General features: G+C 46.8%; 1 protein-coding gene across 4 annotated transcripts in view; it reads right to left on the reverse strand.

The window, feature by feature from the left end:
- Window positions 1–23908, reverse strand: part of LOC130371463 (ras-related protein Rab-26-like) — a 42052-nt gene that overhangs the window by 12937 nt on the left and 5207 nt on the right. For 3 of the 4 annotated variants that reach the window (XM_056577243.1, XM_056577246.1, XM_056577245.1), the window contains exon 3: window positions 1605–1646. In XM_056577243.1, coding sequence (XP_056433218.1) covers window positions 1605–1646 — 42 coding nt within the window. Of the gene's footprint in view, window positions 1–1604; window positions 1647–22570; window positions 22728–23908 lie in introns of those variants that run through there. The other variant, XM_056577244.1, reaches the window with a different exon arrangement.

The raw sequence follows: 23908 nt of genomic DNA on the forward strand, positions 1-23908 counted from the left end.
ACTTTTCCAATTAGGGTACGTTAATTAGACAACAATATAGCCTTAGCATAGGGGTTAGGGTTGTGGCTGGTGGGAACATTAATAGCTTAGTCAACATGAACACCATTAGTAAATTATGGACCATTCGGTCCATAACTAAATGAACTTAAGTTAATTCAGAAGTAAGCATGAACTAACAGTTAATTAACAGTTAGTACATGCTTACTTCTGTTTAAGGTTGATTAATGTTCCCATATTGTAAAGGGTTATCATTTAAACATCATAAGACAAAGCAGATGAACTTTGTGAGTTTGTTAGAGTGAGAATGACTCAAAACAAACGTTAATTTCAGGGTTTATTTCTACAACTTTTCTCCTCAGTTGAAATGCATTCTGGGCCGTGAGCAACTATCAGGCCGACTGCACCCCCTGTGTGAACACACATTTGGGGGGGGTGTGGGGGGGCCTGGGGACAGCCTATCACCAGTACTGGTCTGGACCAGCACAGTCCATCAGCGCCTGCCACCCGGTCACCGGAGAGCGCAAGATCGGGATTTACATTCTCTTTACAACACTGACAATCTCAGAAAGAGAGAGAGAGAGAGAGAGAGAGAGAGAGAGAGAGAGAGAGAGAGAGAGAGAGAGAGAGAGAGAGAGAGAGAGAGAGAGAGAGAGAGAGAGAGAGAGAGAGAGCGACAGAGCAAGAGAGATAGAGCAAGCAAGAGCGAGCAGGAGAGAGAGCGAGAGAGGATTTATTATCTTCCTTCGCTAACAATATTATTAAAACCATTTGAGCAGAACAGAAATCAAATAAGAGAATGGACCAGATAGTATCACACAGAGACCGAAGAGATAAATGCTGTGCAGAGAGAGAGAGGAATGGAAAGAGAGAGAGGAATAATCACTTTTGTCAAGGCATGTCACAAACACCCACGGGTGCATTAGAGGAGCATTCATCGTGAAACAATAAGAGGGAACAACAAAAGATGTTGACGGAGTGGGCTGCGTCGAGACACCATGGAGGGAGGAGGCCTTCCTGCCTGGGAAAGGGAGATAACCCAGCGAGTGCGTACGTGTCTGCGTGTGCACGTGCTTGTGTGTGAGAAGGATAGGGATAGAGAGAGCAGCGTTAACATCAAAGGAGAAAGGCATGATGAGAAGGATAGAGATTCACACCTCTCTCTCTCTCTCTCTCTCTCTCTCTCTCTCTCTCTCTCTCTCTCTCTCTCTCTCTCTCTCTCTCTCTCTCTCTCTCTCTCTCTCTCTCTCTCTCTCTCTCTCTCTCTCTCTCCCACTCTCTCTCTCTCTCCCCCTCTCCCTCTCTCTCCCCCTCTCCCTCTCCCTCTCTCTCTCTCTCTCTCTCTCTCTCTAACCTTGTGGGGAGGGCGCTATGATTTCCTACAGGGCCCTAGCCGGTCCGAGCAGCGCTGGGCTAATTGACTGATGGATATTAATCAGGAGGGGCTCGTTACATTCCAGCTCGTCTGACGAGCAATGATCCTCCCTCGACCCCATGTACGCACTTATTGTATGTTGTGCGTCCTGGCACTTATAGTCTTATTGTATGCAGCCCTATGTTATACAGTTATTGATGTTACAAAAAGGATGAGATGCTGATGTTCTTACCTGGAGCTTGACTTTGATCGTGTCGATATTCAGGACTTTATTCTAGAAAAACAGAAAAGAAAAACAAGAGGTCACAACCGAGGTCAACACGGAAGAGGAGGAGTATACGCAAAGGAAAACATCCAGGGTTTCCCAAAGCACTTTACAGCTTAGGCGGAAGCCTGAACAACACACGCCTGCCACTTTAGCTACCATGTCCAAAAATAAAAAAAGATACGATTTTTTCAAAGTTCAAAACAAAACTAAAGTATTGACTAAATGAACACAAAAAAAGATCAACAGTTTTTTCTTTTAATCATTTAGAAAATTCTTTAGATTAGAATATTTTAAAAGTCACAATTGCACAAATTCGTTGTGTTTAGCACTTATTTATTTTCAGATATTTGTATCCCCCCCCCCCCCTCCCCGGTCTGACGGCAGACCTCACCACCTTAACGAACAAATGTTATGCGGGAAACCGCGACACCTGACCCTGTGCCTCTATAAACCGACTGAACGCTAAACGCTCTGAAACACCGTCGCCTCTTGTTAGTCATTTATAAATACATCTCCACCCTCAGAAGTACTTAAATGCTCATACTTTGGCTGCTCTGTGAGATAAGACACTTGACTGTTTCTCACATTCCCGCTCTTGAACTATCCTACACTGCGTTTCTATGCGGTACGTGAGCTTTTTCTGTTCTATTCTATTGTATTCTTACATAATAACAAATAAAGAGATGCAGCGGGTTCTGCCTTTGAGTCTCAGCACAGAGGGTTGAGTTTTGAGTCTCATACGCTGAGGACGATGTCGTCGACACAACATACAATACACGACCTAGTGGTAAACACACCCACTAGGACACACGCGCAGAAACACACCATACAATATACACCCGAGTGGTGAACACACACACTAGGACACACGCACGTAAACACACGTAAAGACACACACACATTCAGTTATAATTTCAAAGTGGAGTTGAGAGTTGCGTCACCTAACTACACACACGCACACGCACACACACACACACACACACACACACACACACAGAATTGCTAGGTGTGGTTTTCCATTAACTTTGCATTGGGAGCCAGATGGCGGAGTCGACGACTGGAGAGATTAGGAGGAGAAGATGCAGGCTCCTGACCTGGACCTCCTCCCCAAAGACTCCTGCTCATAAAGAGAGAGGGAGAAGGAGAGACATCCTCCCCAAAAACTCCTGCTCATAAAGAGAGAGAGGGAGAAGGAGAGACCTCCTCCCCAAAGACTCCTGCTCATAAAGAGAGAGGGAGAAGGAGAGACATCCTCCCCAAAGACTCCTGCTCATAAAGAGAGAGAGGGAGAAGGAGGGACCTCCTCCCCAAAGACTCCTGCTCATAAAGAGAGAGGGAGAAGGAGAGACCTCCTCCTCAAGGACTCCTGCTCATAAAGAGAGAGAGGGAGAAGGAGAGACCTTCTCCTCAAAGACTCATCCTCATAAAGAGAGAGGGAGAAGGAGAGACCCGAGCCTTCTCCTCAAGGAGGAGGAGGGACAGAGTTGTATCTTATTGTATCTTTTTTGCTGTGGCAATTTACATTTCTTTTCCATGCCAGTAAAACCATAGGATCTTTAATCCGAGACAGAGACACAGAGTTCAGAGAAAGAGACAGAGGGAGATACAGAGAGAGAGGCAGAGCCAGAGACAGAGACAAAGACAGAGACAGAGACAGAGACAGAGACAGAGAGAGACAGAGAGATAAAATGGGACAGAAAAAGAGGGAGAGAGAGACAGAGAGAGAGAGACAAAGAAAAAGAGAGAGAGAGAGCAAGAGAGAGACAGGCCGAGAGACAGGCGAGAGCGACCAGAACTCAAACGGTCATAAATACATTAATATGAGCTCTGACCTTGACCCCACTAGCATTACAGATATATAGATGAGGTCTGCCGAATGACTAAATATAATGTAAATGTATCAGGGAACAGCACCAATTAAGATATGGGGTAAAGCACGGGTCGAAGGTTATCTTGGGCTGAGAGTTGTCTCTCTCCACAGGGCAAAGGTCAATGCTAGGTCAGAGGTCATGAGGGGAAAAGCCACTGAGCAGAAACAAATTACCTCCCTGGATAAAAAAAACGTTTGAAGAAAGACATCAAAGATAAAGAACAGGTACTAGTTTGTCTCCTTGAGACGCTCTGTGGGAACAGAAATCCCATCAAAGCTTTCAGGATGACACAAGACCGACCGTGATAAGAAGCATGGCACTGGCTGTTTCTTAACAGATTCCAGTGTTGAACTCGGTCGACTGATCAAAGAAAAGTTGGTCTTAATGCCGTTTGTGTGGCTGGGCTGGTGGCCAGTAGGTAGAAGGTTGTGTGTTCAGCAGTGATACTTTGATTGACGTTATGATTGCTTCGTCAGTGGTGGATGAAAAGTGCATCTTCTTCAAGGGTGTTCTGTTGGCAGCCTCACAGACGCAGCGCAGTGAACGACCTCGTTCCGTTTGCCAGGTCAGAGATCAGAACAAATGGACGTCAGTAGGACCTCTGAGAGCGACGGGGTGGTAAGGCGTTCTGGTGTGCAGAGAGAAAAGATGGAAAATAAGTATTTTCAAGATGGAAAATGAGTCAACGCTGGATACCAGGTAGGGGAAATGTAGCAGTCGGAGGCGAAGGCAGTGGTTTCAACAGCATACAAATAAGTAAATACATTCCCATATTGGTGTGAGCTTACGTGCGTGTCAGCTTCTCATGCACACAACACAACCGTAAACTCTCTAATACCCTCTCCAGCCGTCAGTCGCGTGCGCCCACGGCCACACACACGGCCGCACGCACAACTGCACACAGGTACAACGGCATGCACACACACACACACACACACACACACACACACACACACACACACACACACACACACACACACACACACACACACACACACACACACACACACACACACACACACACACACACACACACACAATCCCACACACAATCCCACACACACGCTCACTCACACAGATCCTGGTCTTTATGAACCCCTCAGAACTGAGGTGGCTCATTTCATTTCCATAATAAGCCCTACCTTATTCCTGATGCATTCCATCCATATTGCACGCTGGGATGTTTCTGGTCCTCCCAGCGAACACATTGGACTCGGCTGAATCTCATCGGCAGCCATCTACCCCGCGGACATTAGTGCATTCACCCAGAAATACACTGCAGCATGGCCGGGAATACTCCCAGCTGTATTCAGTACCCAGGGATACATTCAACCGTCTGAAAGCCTGCGGATGTCTGCGTCGCTGGGATTCAGTGTACTGGTCTTGTGGTTTGGAGGTTTGAATCCTAATTGAATGGTACTGGTTTGGATGGAACCACAAACTCTGCAGTATCGCTACAGGTGCCCTTGAGCAAGATTATTTAGCCCCATCTGCTCATATAGAGTAAATACATAATCCCAGTGAGTCTCGTTGGATGAAAGTGGCCATGGTGGTTCAGGAGGTTGAGCGGGTTGACCTGTAGCTGAAAGGTTGCTGGTTCGATCCCCGGCTCCTCCTAGCTAAGTGTCGAGGAATCCCTGAGCAAGACAACTAACCCTAAGTGCTCCTGATGAGGTGGTGGTCGCCTTGCATGGTTGACTGGTTGACTTTTTGGCAATAATTATATGGAATAAAAAGTGCAGCAAAAGCCAGTGTCTGAAAGGTGATTACAAAATAGAATCAGGAGTCTGTCAGGAGGAGCAGTGGGAGGAGGCGCAGATGGTGTCTGCATCTCCTGCTGACCATCACCGCGGTCTCTCAACCTTAAAATGGGTTTGCAAATCGAATCTCACGCGGCGGCCAGTGCCAGGCACCAAACGACAGGCGCCGGATTTGCATCAACACACACACAAATGGAAGAAAGTCAACGTTTCAATATTAACTCCTGGAAATACAAAAACACAAAAACTCAACAACGCAGCCGGATAGATATATACACAAGATCATCCACAGTCACGCCGGGCCCAGAGGAAATCATTTGACTGAGATTTGATTAAATGTGGCTTCACTTTTAACACACACACACACACACACACACACACACACACACACACACACACACACACACACACACACACACACACACACACACACACACACACACACACACACACACACACACAGTTAACAAGGCAGTACACACCACATGAACACAGAAACACAAGAAAGTACACACCACACAAACATTCAAAAGACAAAAGTCAGGTGACTTTTACATTCCCACCCAAGGGTAGATTATGAATGCTGTTGTTCACTGTGCTGTAACAGGTTCACTTTATGTTACGTTACTTTTTACATTAATGCATAATCACTTAGCTAATCCATCAGTGTTTAGAGTAGCTTGATAGATACAGACTCTTAAATCAAATCTTAATGATTAACCAGGTCCATATGCTGAAGTGATTCAAAAGGATGAAGTGATTCATCCTTCTGCTACTCCCTCTCTACCTGCGTCCATCTCTCCCTCCAACCAGCCCAGCTTTCAAGGAGATGCCTTCAGTGGGATTTTTCCTGGGGGGCCTTCTTACTGTCTTGTTAACTGTGTTTGTTTGGTGTATGTGGGGATGACACACACAAAGACACACACACACACACACACACACACACACACACACACACACACACACACACACACACACACACACACACACACACACACACACACACACACACACACACACACTCTGAATCTTTCACAGAACATCCAGGGATGGTTTCCAGAGGTGGGGGATGTGAGGGATGGCTTCAACAGCACTCATTTTGAATTCTGCATTGAATCGCGCTGACTCCTCACTCTGGTCTGACCCCCCCGCACCTCCCTCTCTGTGATCTCTGTTTCCTCTCCCTCTGTCACAGTCTGGTCACCCATCTGTCTGTTTGCTCTCCTCCATCTGTCCTCATAGTTACTCTTTCTATTTTATCTTTTCCTGTCGTTGGCTTTGTGGGGACATCTGTTTTAGTCATCCTCCGTGTGTTGTACGATTTCTACCCACAGTCTCGCTCTTTATCTCCGTCTCTCGCTCTTTATGTCTCGCTCGCTCTCTCTCGCTCCAATTTCTTTCGAAATTCAGTCTCTCTCTTCATCTGTCTCCCTCTTTGTATCTGTCTCTCTCCATCTTCCTCTCTCCCTCCCTCTCTCCCTCTCTCCCTCTCTCCCTCTCTCTTTATCCGTCTCTCTCTCTTTATCCGTCTCTCTCCCTCTCTCCCTCCCTCCATCCGTTATCCTACAGTCTGTCTCTGACTGTGTTGCTGCTGTCCCCCCCCCACTGTCTCACATTGTGATCCTCTGTCTCCTCTGGTTCAGTCGACACCTCCCTGGCTGCCCTGGCTGATTACCGTCACACATCTCTGTCACTCAGCAGATGCTTGGAAGGTGACGTAAGACCCAGTGAAGCGGCTGTCACTTAATGAGCAGGAACGAGGTGAGGGCATCCCACTCTAAGGATGCCTGCAGGTGAGCCAAGGAGACCCAGGATCCTCAACCCACCATCCAATGGCAGCCTAGCGCCAAGGGTTTAATTAAGATAAGGAGACTGCTGCATGGGGACTATGCTTTATGGGCTAATACCGAGCACATTCACATGTGCACGCACACACACACACACACACACACACTCACACGCATGTGCACACGCACACACACTCTGATAAAAGCCCCAGGCAGAGAAAAGCTAATTTGACAATTAAACAAATTATACCCTCATATATGCGTTCAATAAAATACAAATAAGTAGCTGGAAGCGCATAAGAAGTAAAGACCTCAATTAACAAACACCCACCCTCACACATACACTAACACATCAACAACAAAATACACACAGAAACCCACCCACACATCCACCACAAAATACACCCAACCACACATACACAACACCTGACACACAGACATCAACACCATGCACCACACAGTACACACAGACACCCAACCACGCACACACACACATCACCATACACACAGACATCCACACCACACCATTCACACACACATCCACCCACACATCCACCACAAAATACACGGACATCCAGCCATCCATACATACACCACACACTGACACACGCACACACACACACACACACACACACACACACACACACACACACACACACACACACACACACACACACACACACACACACACACACACACACACACACACCCCTGCTGAGAGTCATTATGAACATCTATTAATATTCGGCAATAGAAGGCAGCTCTGAGCAATCTGTCCATCACAGAGCGGTCCAGACCAGATCTATAAATATGTATGAGGTGCCTGGGCAGCGAAGAATCCCACCTTCAGTTCCGAAGAACTTCCTGGAAACTCTCTCTCCCTCCCTGGCAGTGACATGTTGATGACCTGAACGGCCTTGGGCACGCACTCCTCCTCCTCCTCCTCCTCCTCCTCCTCCTCCTCCTCCTCCTCCTCCTCCTCCTCCTCCTCCTCCTCCTCCTCCTCTTGCCACAGAGCTCCTCAAGGAGCAGTCTAAAGCACCCCCAGTCTGAGGACGTTCCTGAATGTTACACCTTGGTGGATATTCAGGAACCCATCAGAGGTGAGTTTACCCTCAGGCTGGGAAGATGCTGAAGGTGTGATACAGCTCCCCCCATCCCACTATATCAGTGTTTGTGTGTGTGTGTGTGTGTGTGGGGGGGGGGGTACATCTAGTAGGTACATCTATCCAATATAAAGTGCATTATAAATAAAATGTATTATTATTATTATTATTATCTGTGAACTCAAAAGCTTCCATGCATATCTAATATCTTTATATCTTACTTATTTTAATTACTCAACAGTGGATTGGTTTAGTCCAAATGTGCAATCCTATAATACAATTAACTAGATATAACGTGGATGTGTTATTGTGTAGCTCAAACTGAGTTTTATTTAATGTTCAGATATAAAATAATGAAATCTAAAAATATCATAAAGATAAATCCCCCTAAAAGCCATCCAAGGCACATTTACAGCACTGTTATTCTTACAATTCATACAAATTTTTGCTATGCATAAAAAGAATACAGAAAATATGTACTGTCATACTATGTGAATATAATTCATCTTACTATATCTTATCTTATCCCTTTAGCCGTTACTACGGCGACCGACCTGTGCATGGAAATTCCTTGACTTTGTTGCTACGGGCCACCTGTCCATCGATCCACCTGTCCACACCTCCCCTGACAGGTAGTAAGCACCCCGCACTGAGCCGAGAGCAGATTGTGTCACAGTCCTCCTCGCTTAGTAAGACATGAGTTCAGTTCTGTAACACTCAACTATTCAGCTCAACGTGCTGCTGGTGGTACAGTCGGAACATTACCCCCTGGAGCTATAGCTATAGACAGACAGAGAGAGAGAGACAGACAGCAAGACAGAGAAGGTCAGATATAAAGAGAGAGACTGGGAGAGAGAGAGAGAGACTGGGAGAGAGAGAGAGAGAGAGAGAGAGAGAGAGAGAGAGAGAGAGAGAGAGAGAGAGAGAGAGAGAGAGAGAGAGAGAGAGAGAGAGAGAGAGGGAGAGGGAGAGGGAGAGAGAGAGAGAGAGAGAGAGAGAAACAACAATAAGCCTTATTTATTCCGATCCCTTCTTCTGCTAGTCACTGGAGGGTGAATTGAATTGATATACATGCTGCGATGTTCGTGTGGAATTCTTCACTTGCCTGGTCAGGTTGATCATCTCATTGGGATTATATCGGATCTTTCTACATCTTTAGCAGACGACTCTCTCGAAAGCAACGGTGAATCAGATACAGGTCAGGTGTTAATCCTCAAGAATGCATACAGATAGACACGGGATCGAACCCATTCTCTTTCGGCTAGGACCCACACACACTGGATTCTTACAAGAGAGCCACATTGTAAACATCAGTGCTTGAGATACAAAGACTATTAAATCCTGGCGCAGGTTTTACATAGTAACTGAACATGATGTTGACCGTTGCTGTAATTACATTTTGTTTAAATCCTTAAATTCTTATTCCTGTACTGTACTTTATGTTGTGAACCCCTCTGCTCACATCTGGTGTTGGCAGAGTACATCTGATCTTCTCCTGTCTAACCCAAGCACGTAGGAAAGGAATTACACGAAAATCCACTTGTTGTGAGAAGTTCTGTAAAGTCTGGAAGCTCATCAGCGGTCGTAATTAGAAGACGAGAATTGTCTCCATTTGCATCTGAGTGAACAAACAACTTGATAGATGTTACATATTTTGTGTACATTAACTGACAGCTTAATTCACTTCCCATGAAATTTCGCTCAGTATGCACAAGAATACCTAAACACAGACACACACCTACACCTTTCACAGAGGTTTTAGCCATTCATATTTAAATAAGGCTGACTAATTGCTGCTGTCCTGGAGATAATTACATCAGATAATGAACTCAACAGCCTTTTGTTTTGTCTGTTGGCTGACGAGATGAAGCGCGCTAAAACACGGACGTCAACAAACCGAAGATATTTGAGGAAGAAATGTGAACGTCAGCAATAAATGGGAGTGAACTCTGGGTGGCTATGCAGACAGAGAAGAAAGAAAACCTTAGCATTACTTATCCTTTACTTCACCTCTGCTGACGAACAGTTTTACTGGAAGGAAAACATTCAACTTATTTGCACTTTCTCTCACCTGTCTCTCTCTCTCACATGCTCAGTCACTCCCTCCAACTCACTCTCACTCTTTTCATCGCTCTATTCCTCTCACTCTACGTCTGTCTCTTGCTTGCTCATTTACTTCCTTGCCCCTCTATCTCTCTCTCACTTGCTAAAGCCCTCGTTCCTCCACTCTCTCACCCTCTCAATCCATGCATCTCTCTCGCTCCCTATATCTTTCTCTACCTCCATTTGTTTATCACTCTCCCTCACAGTCGGGTATCATGCATTGAAAACCCAGTCATGGTTCATCCTAATCGGCCATATTGACACCAATCCTCAGAATTAAAAGATGGCCGGCCCTCCTCCCCCCCCCCCCCCTCCTCCTCCTCCTCCTCCTCCTCCAGGACTATAGTTCTCATTATTTCTCCTCATTACCTCATCATCAGCTCATTATCTGTCTGCTTGTTCAGCGCTTTCCTGTCAAAGTCCCCCGCCCCCTGTCAAACGCAATAGACATTAGCATTTTGTATTTCTGCATTTATTTTTATTTTCATCTCTTTATTTATATGTAGTCTCGGCTAAGTTCACTTTCCTGGCGTAGAAGAAGATGCGGTTTCAGCTTTTAGTCTCCAGGCATGAGAATACATGATGGTATTAAGTTATTTTCTAGAACATGTACTGGAGAGAGAGCCAGAGCGAGAGCGAGAGAGACAGACACACAGACGTGTACTGGTCATTCAGTTGGTTCCACCTCATCTCAGGACGGAACACCTGGAAAATTTTGTACAAGAGAAGGAGGACGTGCCATCGAAGGTATATCCCATTCTGTTACATGTTCCAGAGAGGCTTTCATAAATCTTACTACCAGGGATTAAAAACAAAAATTACAACTTCTGTGGGGGAACGAGATTAGAGAAGGATATTTTTATTCTGGTTCGGATTAAAAAAAGAACCAGGCAATATGTTAAGAAAGTAGGGAGAGCAATGAAGGATACCTGCTAGAGAAGTGGCACATTAACCACGTGTGCAGTGAAGGCTGAACTGTTTCACGCACAGATTTTACCCGTTGAATACGTGGACGCTGTTGTTTACAAGTTATCCGGGTTGGTGTGTACCAACCCTGTTTGATCACCTTGCCTGACCTGCCAACACACACGCGCACGCGCACGCACACACACACACACACACACACACACACACACACACACACACGCAAACCTTTCACACTGAGTATACACAAACACACACGCAGGCATGTACATACACACACAAGCTCACACACACACACACACACACACTATTGTATCCACAAACAAACACGCATGCGCTTGCACACACACACGCAGGCATGCACACAAAGACACACACACACACACACAAAACACAGAAACGTACAGCCATGTTGGTGTAACAGTCTGAAAGAAGTTTATTGATAAGGAAGCAAAGTCAACAGCAGAAGGCAACAATTGTATTGTAATATTCACTCTGGGCCTTTAAGGTCAGCCTTCTGTTTCACACCACTATTCTGTGCTACACTCAGCATGTTGTTTGTCAGGATTTTCTTTTGCATCTATCTTTGATATTTTAATTGCCTTTACCGACCAAACGATTTGATTGAAGTCACATCGACTGACTTTTTATAGACCAATGTGTTTGTTCAGTCTGTAATTGTCCTACTGATGTCTGACGTGCTACTTTCCCGTTATGTGCTGTATGTAAATGTAACTTGTTCCTGTTATATGTAATATGTGCTGCAGAACAGGAACCAGATGGAAATCAGCTTTATACTGAGTCAGGCCGTTTTCAATTGTAACTTTGTTACCTTGAATACTTCCCTGTATAATAAAAATAACATAAAATAAATAAATCAACACTGAAATTCCTCTTAAAAATAATTGATTTCAATATTGAACAAAATAATCGTGATTATGTTTTTTTTCCCATAGTCGAGCAGCCCTACCTCACCCCCCCCACCCCCCCTGGAGCCTCCACAGGTCCTTCAGGGGGTCCGTCCCGGCTCACTGCTCTCAGAATCACCATGAAGTTTGGAAACTTTTCATCTTTCTACACGGTCTGCGTTGTTGCGATCTGCTTATGCTTCGATTCGTTCTGCTCTCGTTCTGCTCTCTCTCTCTCTCTCTCTCTCTCATTCTGCTCTCTCTCTCTCTCTCTCTCTCTCTCTCTCTCTCTCTCTCTCTCTCTCTCTCTCTCTCTCTCTCTCTCTCTCTCTCTCTCTCTCTCTCTCTCTCTCTCTCTCTCTCTCTCTCTCTCTCTCTCTCTCTCCCTCGATGCCTCTCTCTCTCCCTCGGTGTCTCTCTCCCAACCCATTAAGTCTGTCACAGCAGCTCAGATACAGAGCATCCACAGCCCGTGCATCTGGTAATAAGACAAGCTAATCCTGCCTTTGTTTCTGTCTGTGCAAATCCCTCTCTGGAGGCTCTCTCCTCTCTCTCTCTCTCTCTCTCTCTCCCCCTCTCAACCCAGTGTCCCGTCTCCCTCGACCCCCATGCCCTCTGTTGTCTTTCCTTCCTCCCATCTTCCCCTCCCAGCTTGTTTCTCTTTCTGAGCTCCACTTCCTGTGGTTCCGCACACTGGACTCGGTCTCTGAAGTCCGAACGGCCCCGTCTGTCTGTCCATCCGAGTTTAATATCTTCGCCCCGCTTCGGTCTTTCGCCCTCGCAACCCGCATGGGGGAAGAGTCTCTCTCTCTCTCTCTCTCTCTCTCTCTCTCGCTCGCTCTCTCACTACTCGACGCGACGATCTCACTTCAAAGGCAATCCTGCTCCTGCCTCTGTTCTAAGTTTAACCCCTCTCCCTCCACCATCCATCTCCATCTCTCTTGCTTACTTGCTCGCCTGTGCTTTGGTGGGTTCAACTCGACTTCTGATGCATTCAACCTCATGCAGTATTCAACCTCATGAAGCCAACTTCAACTCCCGGTCATAAGGAAGGTGTGCATCTCCTGCATATCTTTGCACTTTGTTTTTCCCTCTTTCTCCATACCATTCAAGCCATCTCTCTCTCTCTCCCTTTCCGTCTGTTGGACTGTCTCTCTGTATTTCTTTCTTCGACTGCCTCTCTGCCTGTTTTCCTATCCGTCTTTCTCAGTCCTGTATCTCCGTCTTTCTGTCTGCCTGTCATGCTCTGATTGAGAGAGAGGCAGTCCAACCAACGGCTAGTGATGCTGCTGCTCAGATGATCCTCTCTCTCTCTCTCTCGCCCTCTCTCTCGCCCTCTCTCTCGCCCTCTCTCTCGCCCTCTCTCCCCTCATTCCTCCGGTAGCTGTGCTGTGTTGGGGGGGGGGGGGTGCAGGCGGTAAATCCGGGGGTGCGACGGAGCGTAGCGAGGCGCTGCACGCCCACTTAAATCACAATCCCGTCTTTTCCATAATGAATTCTCTTAAGTCAAACACTAGTTGAAATGTAGGGCGAATATCGGAGCAGAAGTTCCCCATACCTCCTGCCGGCTTCAGCAGGGCAGGGTGGTAGAGAAATTACACACCGAGCCCCCAGCAGCCCCCCAGGGAAAGGGGATGGTGTGGCTGTGTTGATAGCAGACGTCTCACGAGAATACTTGAAAAATGGCTGCTTCTGCTGTGCAGTTCCATTTAGCTGACCAAGCGTGTATGTATAACTGTCCATTGAGGGCCCATCTATTTATCCAACCACTTCGCTCTCCCTCTCTCTCTCGCTCTCTCTCCCTCCCTCTGGTCGCTGACAGGGGAGGTATGGCGTCGAAGCCATACTAACATTTCATTTGAAGTGTATATGCCATTATACATCAGCACACACACACACACCCACCCACCCACCCACCCACCCACCCACCCACCCACCCACCCACCCACCCACCCACCCACCCACCCACCCACACACACACACACACACACACACACACACACACACACACACACACACACACACACACACACACACACACACACACACACACACACACACACCCACACACACACACACACACACACACACACACACACACACACACACACACACACACACACACTGCAGCAGCAGTATCCTATAGATTGTTGGGTGGATATTCCGAGGCTCAGGTACTGTAGGAAACCCTTCCTGTTTATTGGCATGATCATGCAGCACCAATGACTCTGGACGAAGGGCACTTGACTAAAGCCTGATGTCTGCACCCTATATGCCTCCTTGAACAGGACGTCCTAACGTCCTAAAGACTTGGTGTCTTTGTTTTGTTAACACAAATCAGCACATACTTCCTGCCCTGTTGAGGTAGTTTATAGCTTGAATGCGCTCATGGGTGTTGGAACACCAAAGCTATGGGAGCGGCTCCATACACTCGACCGCCAACCGCCCAAATCCGGATCGCGCCCGCACCACCAGAGGGGGGGGGGGGGGTTGGAAAACACATAACTGATTTAAATTGCAAACCGGACAAATCATTGAATGACATCTTGAATCACTGTTAGTCGCTTCGGATGAAAGGAGATGGTAAAAGCTAAAAGAATAAAGAGTAAATAGTTTCTCGGCTCAATACCAGAAGACAATGACGTTCCCTGATCACGTCTGAACATGACACTGCCAGGGACTCGCTTGTGATAAAACAAAAACATACAAAAATATATTTCTTCCTCATCTTTTAGTCAGCAGCACCACATTAGTTAAGCTCTGACATACTGATGAAATATTGATTGCGGCATAAAGCCAAAGTATGTTTTGCAACCACACCATGCTACAAATATGAATAAAACTAAGCCTAAAATCCTAAAAAACACACAAACAAAGAACTAATCTAAACGTCTGTCCAAAGTCACTGAGAGAAATCTATTGCTGACAAGCAGCCAGTGTAAAAACAGCGGACATGTTGACATCTTTTAATTGAAGGGACAAAATGATGTGCCTCAAGTCGATTTCATATTTCTCCTCCAATTTATACACTTTTGTGTACGGACACATTTTATAAAAAACGCAGACCGGAAAATGAATTATAAATTCATGGCTGGATCTCCAATAGCTGTTATTACTCTGAGTGGAGGCGGCTCTCGTGAAAGCAGAGAGTAGAGCCAGCCGACTGCAGCTTTCAGCAGAGTGAGAGTTACACAACAACTCATTAATCAGCGGGTACAACAGCGTCGATAATGTTGTCCTAACCCCCCCGTCCTGTCGTCTGAACTTCGCTACAGGCGCCCCCCCCCTATCTGGTGTTCCTTCAGGAGGGGGGTTTGAGCAGGGTGGGTGGGCAGAGAGTTGATCTGTGAGTTCCTCAGAACGGAGGTGTGTAGGAGTGTGTGGGCTGGTGGGGGGTGGGGGGGGGGGTGAGGTCTCTGGAGACGATTCATTCATCAAGAGCTTGATATCGCTGAAGAAAGAGATTCGATTAGAGGGCTGTTTGTCGGGCTGGTTTGTCCACGGCTGATTTGTGGCCGTCGTGATCGCGGTTGATTGATGATGCCTGAGAGAGGTGGCCATGAACCGCTTGGCTGGAGGCTGAAACATTCTCCCTCCGCCTCCTGAGCTTCAAGCACCAGCAGTGGCACGGGAAATGTGATCAGGAACGATGAGGAGGATGTGGAACGGGAAGAGCTGCTCCACTGCGAGTCATTGAAAGGGAACGCAGTACTGCTGAGGATCCGACCTTTCGATCACAGGCTTCAGACTCCGCAGCCAATCACGTTTCACATGTGTGACTCGATACATGAATATTTAGATGATAGCGGATGTTTGTGCACACCATAGATTCGCCATAGTATTTTGCTCTGCACTCAAGTTTGATCATTATTTCTGCTTGACGAAAACGCCTGGAGATTTAGCATGAAGCGCGTGGCACAGCGTGTCAGACCGTATCTCGCAATGCAGCTCGGGAACGGGAAGCTTGCTGACATTCTGAGGTTGCTGACATTTTGGGGTTGATATCCTAGCGGTTTGGGTCAAAGTGAACTTCAAACAAGTGTAGAAGAAGCAGGAACGATGCACTGGTGCTGCAGAAAAGATCAAGTCGATCAATCAAGTAAAAATTACCAAATCTCTTGGTGCTTATGACTTCAAATCCTCAGCTTCTCTGCTATAGATCCAAATTAAATACTTCCCTTCACCCTCTTGCCTGCATGTCAGAGAACGATAATTGAGGGAGACACATTGTGCTCCATACCTTATGTGATGTCATGAACTAATTAATCTGGGGAGCTGAAGATCTCCCTGCTGAGAGCGCTACTTATTGACTCAGAACCGACGAGCTACGGTCTCATAGGCCCTCCGGAGGCAGAAGGTTTCCAGAGTCAGGTTCTAGACTCCAGATTGATTCCCTCTTTGATCAGGGAATCTAGAGCATTCCCTGATCAAAGCAGAGAGAGAGCCATGTTGGGAACAGGAAGGGTGATGGTGCAATTACCACCTGGCTCAGGGATGATAAGAACGATGATGAAAGGATAAAGTAGCCTAACACAAAATATGTATGATCAGCGCGAGAGAAGCATACGGATGAGAAACAAGCATCTGAGGGGAGGTTGTATGGTGTAAACACAACATAACGGAACCAGGCTAAAAGGAACCAAACCAGGAGTCACTATCTAGAAGCCAACCTGGCAACGTGAGAAGCAGAGAGCCTCTGTCTGACACTGTGCACTAGTGATGGGTCGGTCGCGAACGAACGAATCCCAAAGGTGAACGACGAGAACTGATTCCCAAAACAAGAGAACTGATTTATTTGAATTTTTTTTAAACATACAACTAAAATATGGGCACGTTAATATCATATACAAACGAACAGAGCTTCGTCTCCCCACGACCTGATATTTATTGAGTCCAAAACGTTCTCATCGATTCAGCCAATGAGAGCAGGTAGCAATCGCATTGCCATGGTGCATGGGTAAACAAATGATAAGGCACCACCACACAAGTTAACTAACGATCGCTGTAGGCTTCAATATCATGCAAGCACTTTATGTTTTCTTTATTTTTGTTCTACATCACAATTGCATGCTTTAATTAAGTATTGTTTTTACCTACCATTACGAGCCTCGTTTGGTCTAGTTGCTAACGTGCTTCACTGCTTATTAACCCTAATATTTAATTCTTACTGCACCCCATTATGTATTAAGGATATTTATGGAAAAAAAAGGCACGGATGTGCTGTATATATATGCTTAATATTTACACTTAACCTGGGTAATTTGGCCACAACATTAGAAGGCTACATGCATGTTGATTAACATTTATTCCATAATTTCCGATTCCCTGGCAAATTACATAACAGACCATCTGACTTAACGAACGAATAAAACGAATAAATCAAACAAACGAATCGTGATAGTGAACGGAAAAGCCTACAAAGCCTACAGGCCAAACTGGCAACGTTAGAGCCACTGGCTGACGCAGGGGCACCGTATAAAGCAGACAGACCAACCTGGCAACGTGAGAGCCACTGGCTGACACCGTGCTCCATACAAAGCCGACTAACCAACCTGGCAACGTGAGAGACAGAGAGCCACTGGCTGAGGTGTTGCACCGAATAAATCCTACAGGCCAACCTGGCAACGTGAGGGGGCCACTGGCTGATGCAGTGCACCATATGAAGCCTGCAGGCCAACCTGGCAACGTGAGGGGGCCACTGGCCGACGCAGTGCACCATATGAAGCCTACAGGCCAACCTGGCAACGTGAGGGGGCCACTGGTCGACCCGGTGCACCATATGAAGCCTGCAGGCCAACCTGGCAACGTGAGGGGGCCACTGGTCGACCCGGTGCACCATATGAAGCCTACAGGCCAACCTGGCAACGGTTTGACACATTTGTAGCACCCTCTGGGTAAAACAGTGATTGATTTACAACATAGAATGAGATAGACTGGGGGAGAATACGTACACAGTACACACATACACATACGTATGCATGCACACATACACACACTCCTTATAAAATACAAAAATAAAAAAAGCACACACCCAACTTTGAAATTAAAATGCACTCCCACCTCCATTCCATCCACCTCATTAAGTATCGGTCTGCCCTCTGTGACCCTCCCTCTCCCCCCTCTCCCCCCTCTCCCCCCTCTCCGATGAACTCTGAAGTCACAGCAGAGAGGCTGCATGGTGTTTTTCTGAAGATATAGATTCTCGTCTGTGTGTCATTCTGACTCTGTGGCCTCCTCACCCCTTCCTCCTGCGGTCGCTTGCGCTCTCTCGACCCATCTCTCTCCGTCCCTCCCTCTCCTTCCATTCATCTGTCTCTCTCTCCCTTCCCCTCCCTCCCTCTATCTCCCCCTCTCTCTCCGTCCCTCCCTCTCCTTCCATTCATCTGTCTCTCTCACTCTCCTCCCATTTATATCCCTCTCTCTCCCTTCCCCTCCCTCTCTCTCTCTCTCTCTATGTCCCCCTCTCCCTCCCTCTATCTCCCCCTCTCTCTCCCTTCCCCTCCCTCTCTCTATCTCCCCCTCTATCTCCCCCTCTCTCTCCCTCCCTCCCTCTCCCTATCTTCCTCCCTCCCTCTATATCCCCCTCTCCCGTTCTCCCTCTCCTTTCATTTCTTTCTCTCTCTCTCTGTCTGTCTCTCGTTGACACTCGCCCTCTGATGTGTACCAACATACATATTCATCTTTAAATGTACATAATGTAATACTGACGGGTTGAGGAAGGATGCATCACAGAACTAAAGACCAACACCAGACCAGGCAGAGGAGTAAACATACAAAGAGGGAATCAAACAACCTTTTGAAGGTGGGCTGTGTAAAGACCACCGTCACAAACACTAGCAAGGTCAGAAATATACTAATTATTGTGCAGCCCATGCTCGTTTCATGATGCCAGGATGTCCCTAATTAGTTGATAAAACGTTGGTGCCGTTGCTCGCTGCTACCCGGACAACAGTTCAGCCACCACGGACCAAAGAATCATGGCAGAAGATCTATTAGGGCTTTGGAACCGGAAAAAAAGAAAGAGAATGGAGGATGGAGGGAGATCGAGAGAGAGGATTCCCTGAGAGAGAGAGAGGAGGCTTTGGGTGAGCAAGTCATGTCAAACAAAACCTAACCTTAAGTCTAAAAAGACACATGGGATAATGTGTTGTTTCTTTAAGTATAAAGTATAAAATAGTATGAAAACCATTGCCAGAAGTAAATAAGTGGCCGATATATCGTCACACACCAAGAGTCTTTTTCACACTTGTTAAAAATAGTGAGATAACGAGACCAAGATCCAGAACCAACTGCTTCCTGAACCACGCTCCCATCCGGAGCAACAAAAACAAAAAAAAAGCCTGCGGATCCTTGCCGGCTGGGAGAAGACTGAGGTGCCTTCACCTGGGAGTGTAATCAGGGGAAACCAGTCCTCCCAGCAGAGAGCGGTTCAGACGTCACCAGTGATCCACCGAATCTCCAGGGAGGAGGGATAGTTATTGTGGAGGGTTGTGATTGTCTGTGATCATGAGCAAACTACGCTCAATTAGAGAGACGTGCCTCACTCCTCCTGCGTGTTCGTACATTACTATTCCACCGCAGAACGGCGGGCAATTACAGCAAACAACTCACGGCTCGTGGGACATCTGTTGCATTTTAACGAGGCAAACCCCAGGTAGTGTGCACACCAATTTTCTCTCTCCCTCTCTCTCTCTCTCTCTCTCTCTCGACTCCCAGCCTTTGTTTCCTCGGTCTTTATTTCTCCATCCCTCCCTCCAACCCTCCCGTCTCTCGCCTTTGCTCGCCTGAGCCCTGATTTTCCCTCTGATATCCCGGTAACACCTGGCTGATTAGAGATTCCAATCAGCGCCTGCACATAGCAGCCAGCACGCTTCACCTCTGCCCTACATCCCAACAGTGGCTCAGAGGAGAAAATCAGCCGCTGCAATGGGAGGGACCCCCTGGGAGAATAACATGCAAGAAATACTTTGGATACAAATTGCACAATACGCCCGCTAAATAGCAAATCACATTTTTTAACCTTTAAATGTCCAGGTGAGTCTCTGCGATTAAAATTTCTTTCCAAGAAGAGGCTTACTTGGAAATAAAAAAGAACCATTTCAGATTCAGACATTTCTGGTCGTCGTTTTCATTGGAGTGCAGTGCATGCACAGCGCTTCACTGAGACATGAAAAGCTGACCGTGTCCAGCTCCTGACAGCTCTATACAACAGGGCCTGCCTTTCAGATTATCCAACGAGAGGAAGAGGATTTGCAAGAACGAGTTGATCGGTTGAACAACCAAATAGACAATAGACTCGCTGCTGTAATTGACTGTGAGAAACGTCAACAGTGATCAACTGTGAGGACACTGGAAGCCCATGTTGGGTGTGGATGTGAAATGCGATACGTACTGGTCCTCTGACTGGCTACACGATTGTTCTGTAACTAGGAGACCTTTTTAAAGCGAGCCCCATTAAAGGATGTCTAACAAAAACAGTCTAACCAAGAGAAGTATGCCGTTCCCTATGGTGGAGCTGGTCAGAGAATCTTCCAGAAAGACCTCCTTTCTTCCACGCAAGAATGAAAGCGGTCGCATGGCACACACACATGCTCCCGTCCTCCACCTGTTGTCACGGTTACCAGCCCATAACAACAGTCTCCCGGGCCTGTAGGTCTATTGAACGGTGTCACATGATCAAGTAGGAATGAATATATTGCGGTGTGCAGAAGGATAAGCAGTTTGTGTGCGTGCGTACGTGCAAACCCCGTAGGCACGCACGCACGCGTGCAATCTTGCGTGCGTGCGTGCGTGCGTGCGTGCGTGCGTGCGTGCGTGCGTGCGTGATTTGAGTGCATCACAAAAAGACATACCGTAACCCACTTGAGATAAAAGCGACGGCTAAAATACTTAGGACTTCGGAAAATGTGGTTGAGCAGTGTCAGAATACTGTAGTGTAGGCAGGCCTCTCTTCTCTGAGCTGATGCACACATTCTGCTCATCTTCAAAAGAGGGAATGGAGAGAGCGTTTCAACAGCTAGTGAATCATCTTACGAGTCAACAGAAAACAGCGAAAATAGAAACGGAAACATCGAAAAAGACTTCACACGGTCTCTATCGAAGCTGTCGTTTGTCACCTGGGGTTTATGCAAGTCATACCTACTGTACTTATAATGATTTTTTAATTGGTTAATGGCTAGTTTATTAGTTACCAAGGAACACACACACACACACACACACACACACACACACACACACACACACACACACACACACACACACACACACACACACACACACACACACACACACACACACACACACACACACACACACACACACACACACGTGGAGCATGATTGACTCTCTAAACGAGGTACAGAAGAGTGAATGCGACTCCGTGATGAGGCAGCATCAAGGGCCTCGCTGCCGCTCCCCGGTGGAGGCGGGTCGTTAGCGACGCCAGTGTCAGATCTTCGCGGCGCCGGCTCTCGTTAACCTGACCTAATCTGGGTCGTGCTGCAGAGAGCGGGAACGGCGGCTCCTTGATGCTCCGATGCTAAACAGGAAAAGAACGCCGTCTCCTGGATGTTCCCATCTCATTGTGATGTCTTGTTTTTCCTGAGCCGTTTTTGGAGCGAGATCGACTTCTTTAATGGGTGGGAGGTTGTTTTTTTATCAGACATTTTTTTGGACAGCGATTGAATAAATTAATAGAATTACGTAATTGAGGAGGTGATGTTTTCCTACTGAGGATAATGAATTGTAGTACTGGAAGGAGTGTAAGTACGAGGAAGACTCTCTTTCTCTCACACACGCGCACACACGCACACACACACAAAAAGAAAGAAAACCCTTCACTGCGTTGGTGGTCCTTCTAGCAGCCATTATGGGTAAACCCCCCTATTAGGGAAGCAACCATGGTGTTTGGAAGCAATGTTCTTTTTCATATCTGCTCCACTGTCTCCCCTCTAATCAGAGTGTTGAACCTCCTGCCTAAAACCGCTCGTCCTGAAAACAACTGAACTTACTCATTGAACCCTCTGTCAAGTCAAAGGTTACATATAGTTTAGAGGTCCATGCCTCAATAAAATATGATATCCACCGTTATTTATGAGTGATTATAGTCCTGTGCATTGTTTTCTATAATTACAATTTCAATTACAATTAGGGCATTTAGCTGACGCTTTTATCCAAAGCGACATGCATTGGTTAATAATACACACATTGACACACTGACGGCGGAGTCAACCATGCAAGGCGACAGCCAGCTCGTCAGGAGCAGTTAGGGTGTCTTGCTCAGGTACACATCAACACTCAGCTAGGAGGAGCTGGGGATCGAACTAGCAACCTTTCGGTTATAAGACAACTGCTCTACCTCCTGAGCCAAGCCGACCCCCCATCTCCTGAAGAGTGAATGTTAGAAGTGTGTGTGTGGGGGGGGGGGGGGGGGGCGTCCTCTTCATCACTGAACACAGTAATCACTGTAGGATTTAATTGGATGTCAGACATATTTTTAAGTATCCGCTCTGTCTCACAATATTCATCTCTTGTTTAAAAAACATTTCCATGCTTTCAGAAATATGACAGACACTTCGTGGTTCACCTCCTCCCCGATGTGCAGATCTACAGGATCCAATGCGAGTGACCTATTTAAAAATAAAAACAGCACATTTTTCAGACAGGAGACGAGTTTGCAACTCGATACACAAACCAAGCCATTATCGTGTGCAGTGCTACAGACTCGGGAGGTTTTAATAGGGCTCCTTTGCCCTTATGGTGGAAACGGTAAGAGAGAGGGAATGGTGTACGGCATTGGACCCCGTCTCCAGATAAAATCTGGAACTTTCAGGCATGTTGCTACCACCACAATAAAAAGGTGTTTGGGCGGAAGTGACAGGGTCAAACTCTTAGCAACTCTCCGCCTCTCCCATGGGTCATCAATTATGACTAACCTCTGCCACACGTCGTGTCAAGGCCTCCGTGTTGACATATTGGGAGGAATCGAGCCATTCAAATGAGTGCGTCACCACAGACATGATCAATGGCCATTCAGCCGATCGCTGAGTGAAGAGGAGGAGGAGCAGGAGGAGGGGGAGGGATGGAGAGGAGGAGGAGGAGCAAGAGGAGGGAAATGGAGGAGCAAGGAGGAAGAGGAGGAGCAGGGAGGAGGAGGGATGGGGAGGAGCAGGGAGGAGGAGGAGGAGCAGGGATGGGGAAGAGGAGGAGGAGGAGGGATGGTTGAGGAGGAGGAGGAGGAGGAGGGATGGGGACTCTTAAAAGCCAACGTCACTTCTGGAAGATGGATGGAGAGGACTTGATGAGCTGATGGCCCAAACATTTTCTGCTCAGAGCGGCAATTCAAGCACGACTTTTCCACTTCTCCATTTTATGTTCCGTCCGTTGTATTTTACAAAACATAGAGATATGAATTTGTGCTGAAAAAAATGGAATCAGAACGGTGGAGATTGCACACGTTTGTACGTGTATTGAGTATTGTATTGTTAGTGTGTGTGTTTGTAAGCAATAACATTAAAGAAATGCTATAGTTAACCAGTGTGTGTGTGCATCCTTGTGCCTATGCATCTGATTAGGCATTTATATAGTTAATTAACAGAGATTCACGGCTGCCGTCCTTAAAACCACGTGATTGCCATTTAATTGCTGTGGTCAGCCAATCAGAATACAGATAGGCCAAGTGATTGGTCCCGGTTGGCCAATAAGAATACAGGCAATTAAAAAAAGGGCTCACGAACAGATTCTGTTCACGTGCAATGAACTGTTCAATACACACACATGCACTAACAGATACACACACACATACCTCTCT

Source organism: Gadus chalcogrammus, chromosome 18 (genome assembly GCF_026213295.1).
Source record: "Gadus chalcogrammus isolate NIFS_2021 chromosome 18, NIFS_Gcha_1.0, whole genome shotgun sequence".
NCBI classification, from domain to species: Eukaryota; Metazoa; Chordata; class Actinopteri; order Gadiformes; family Gadidae; genus Gadus; species Gadus chalcogrammus.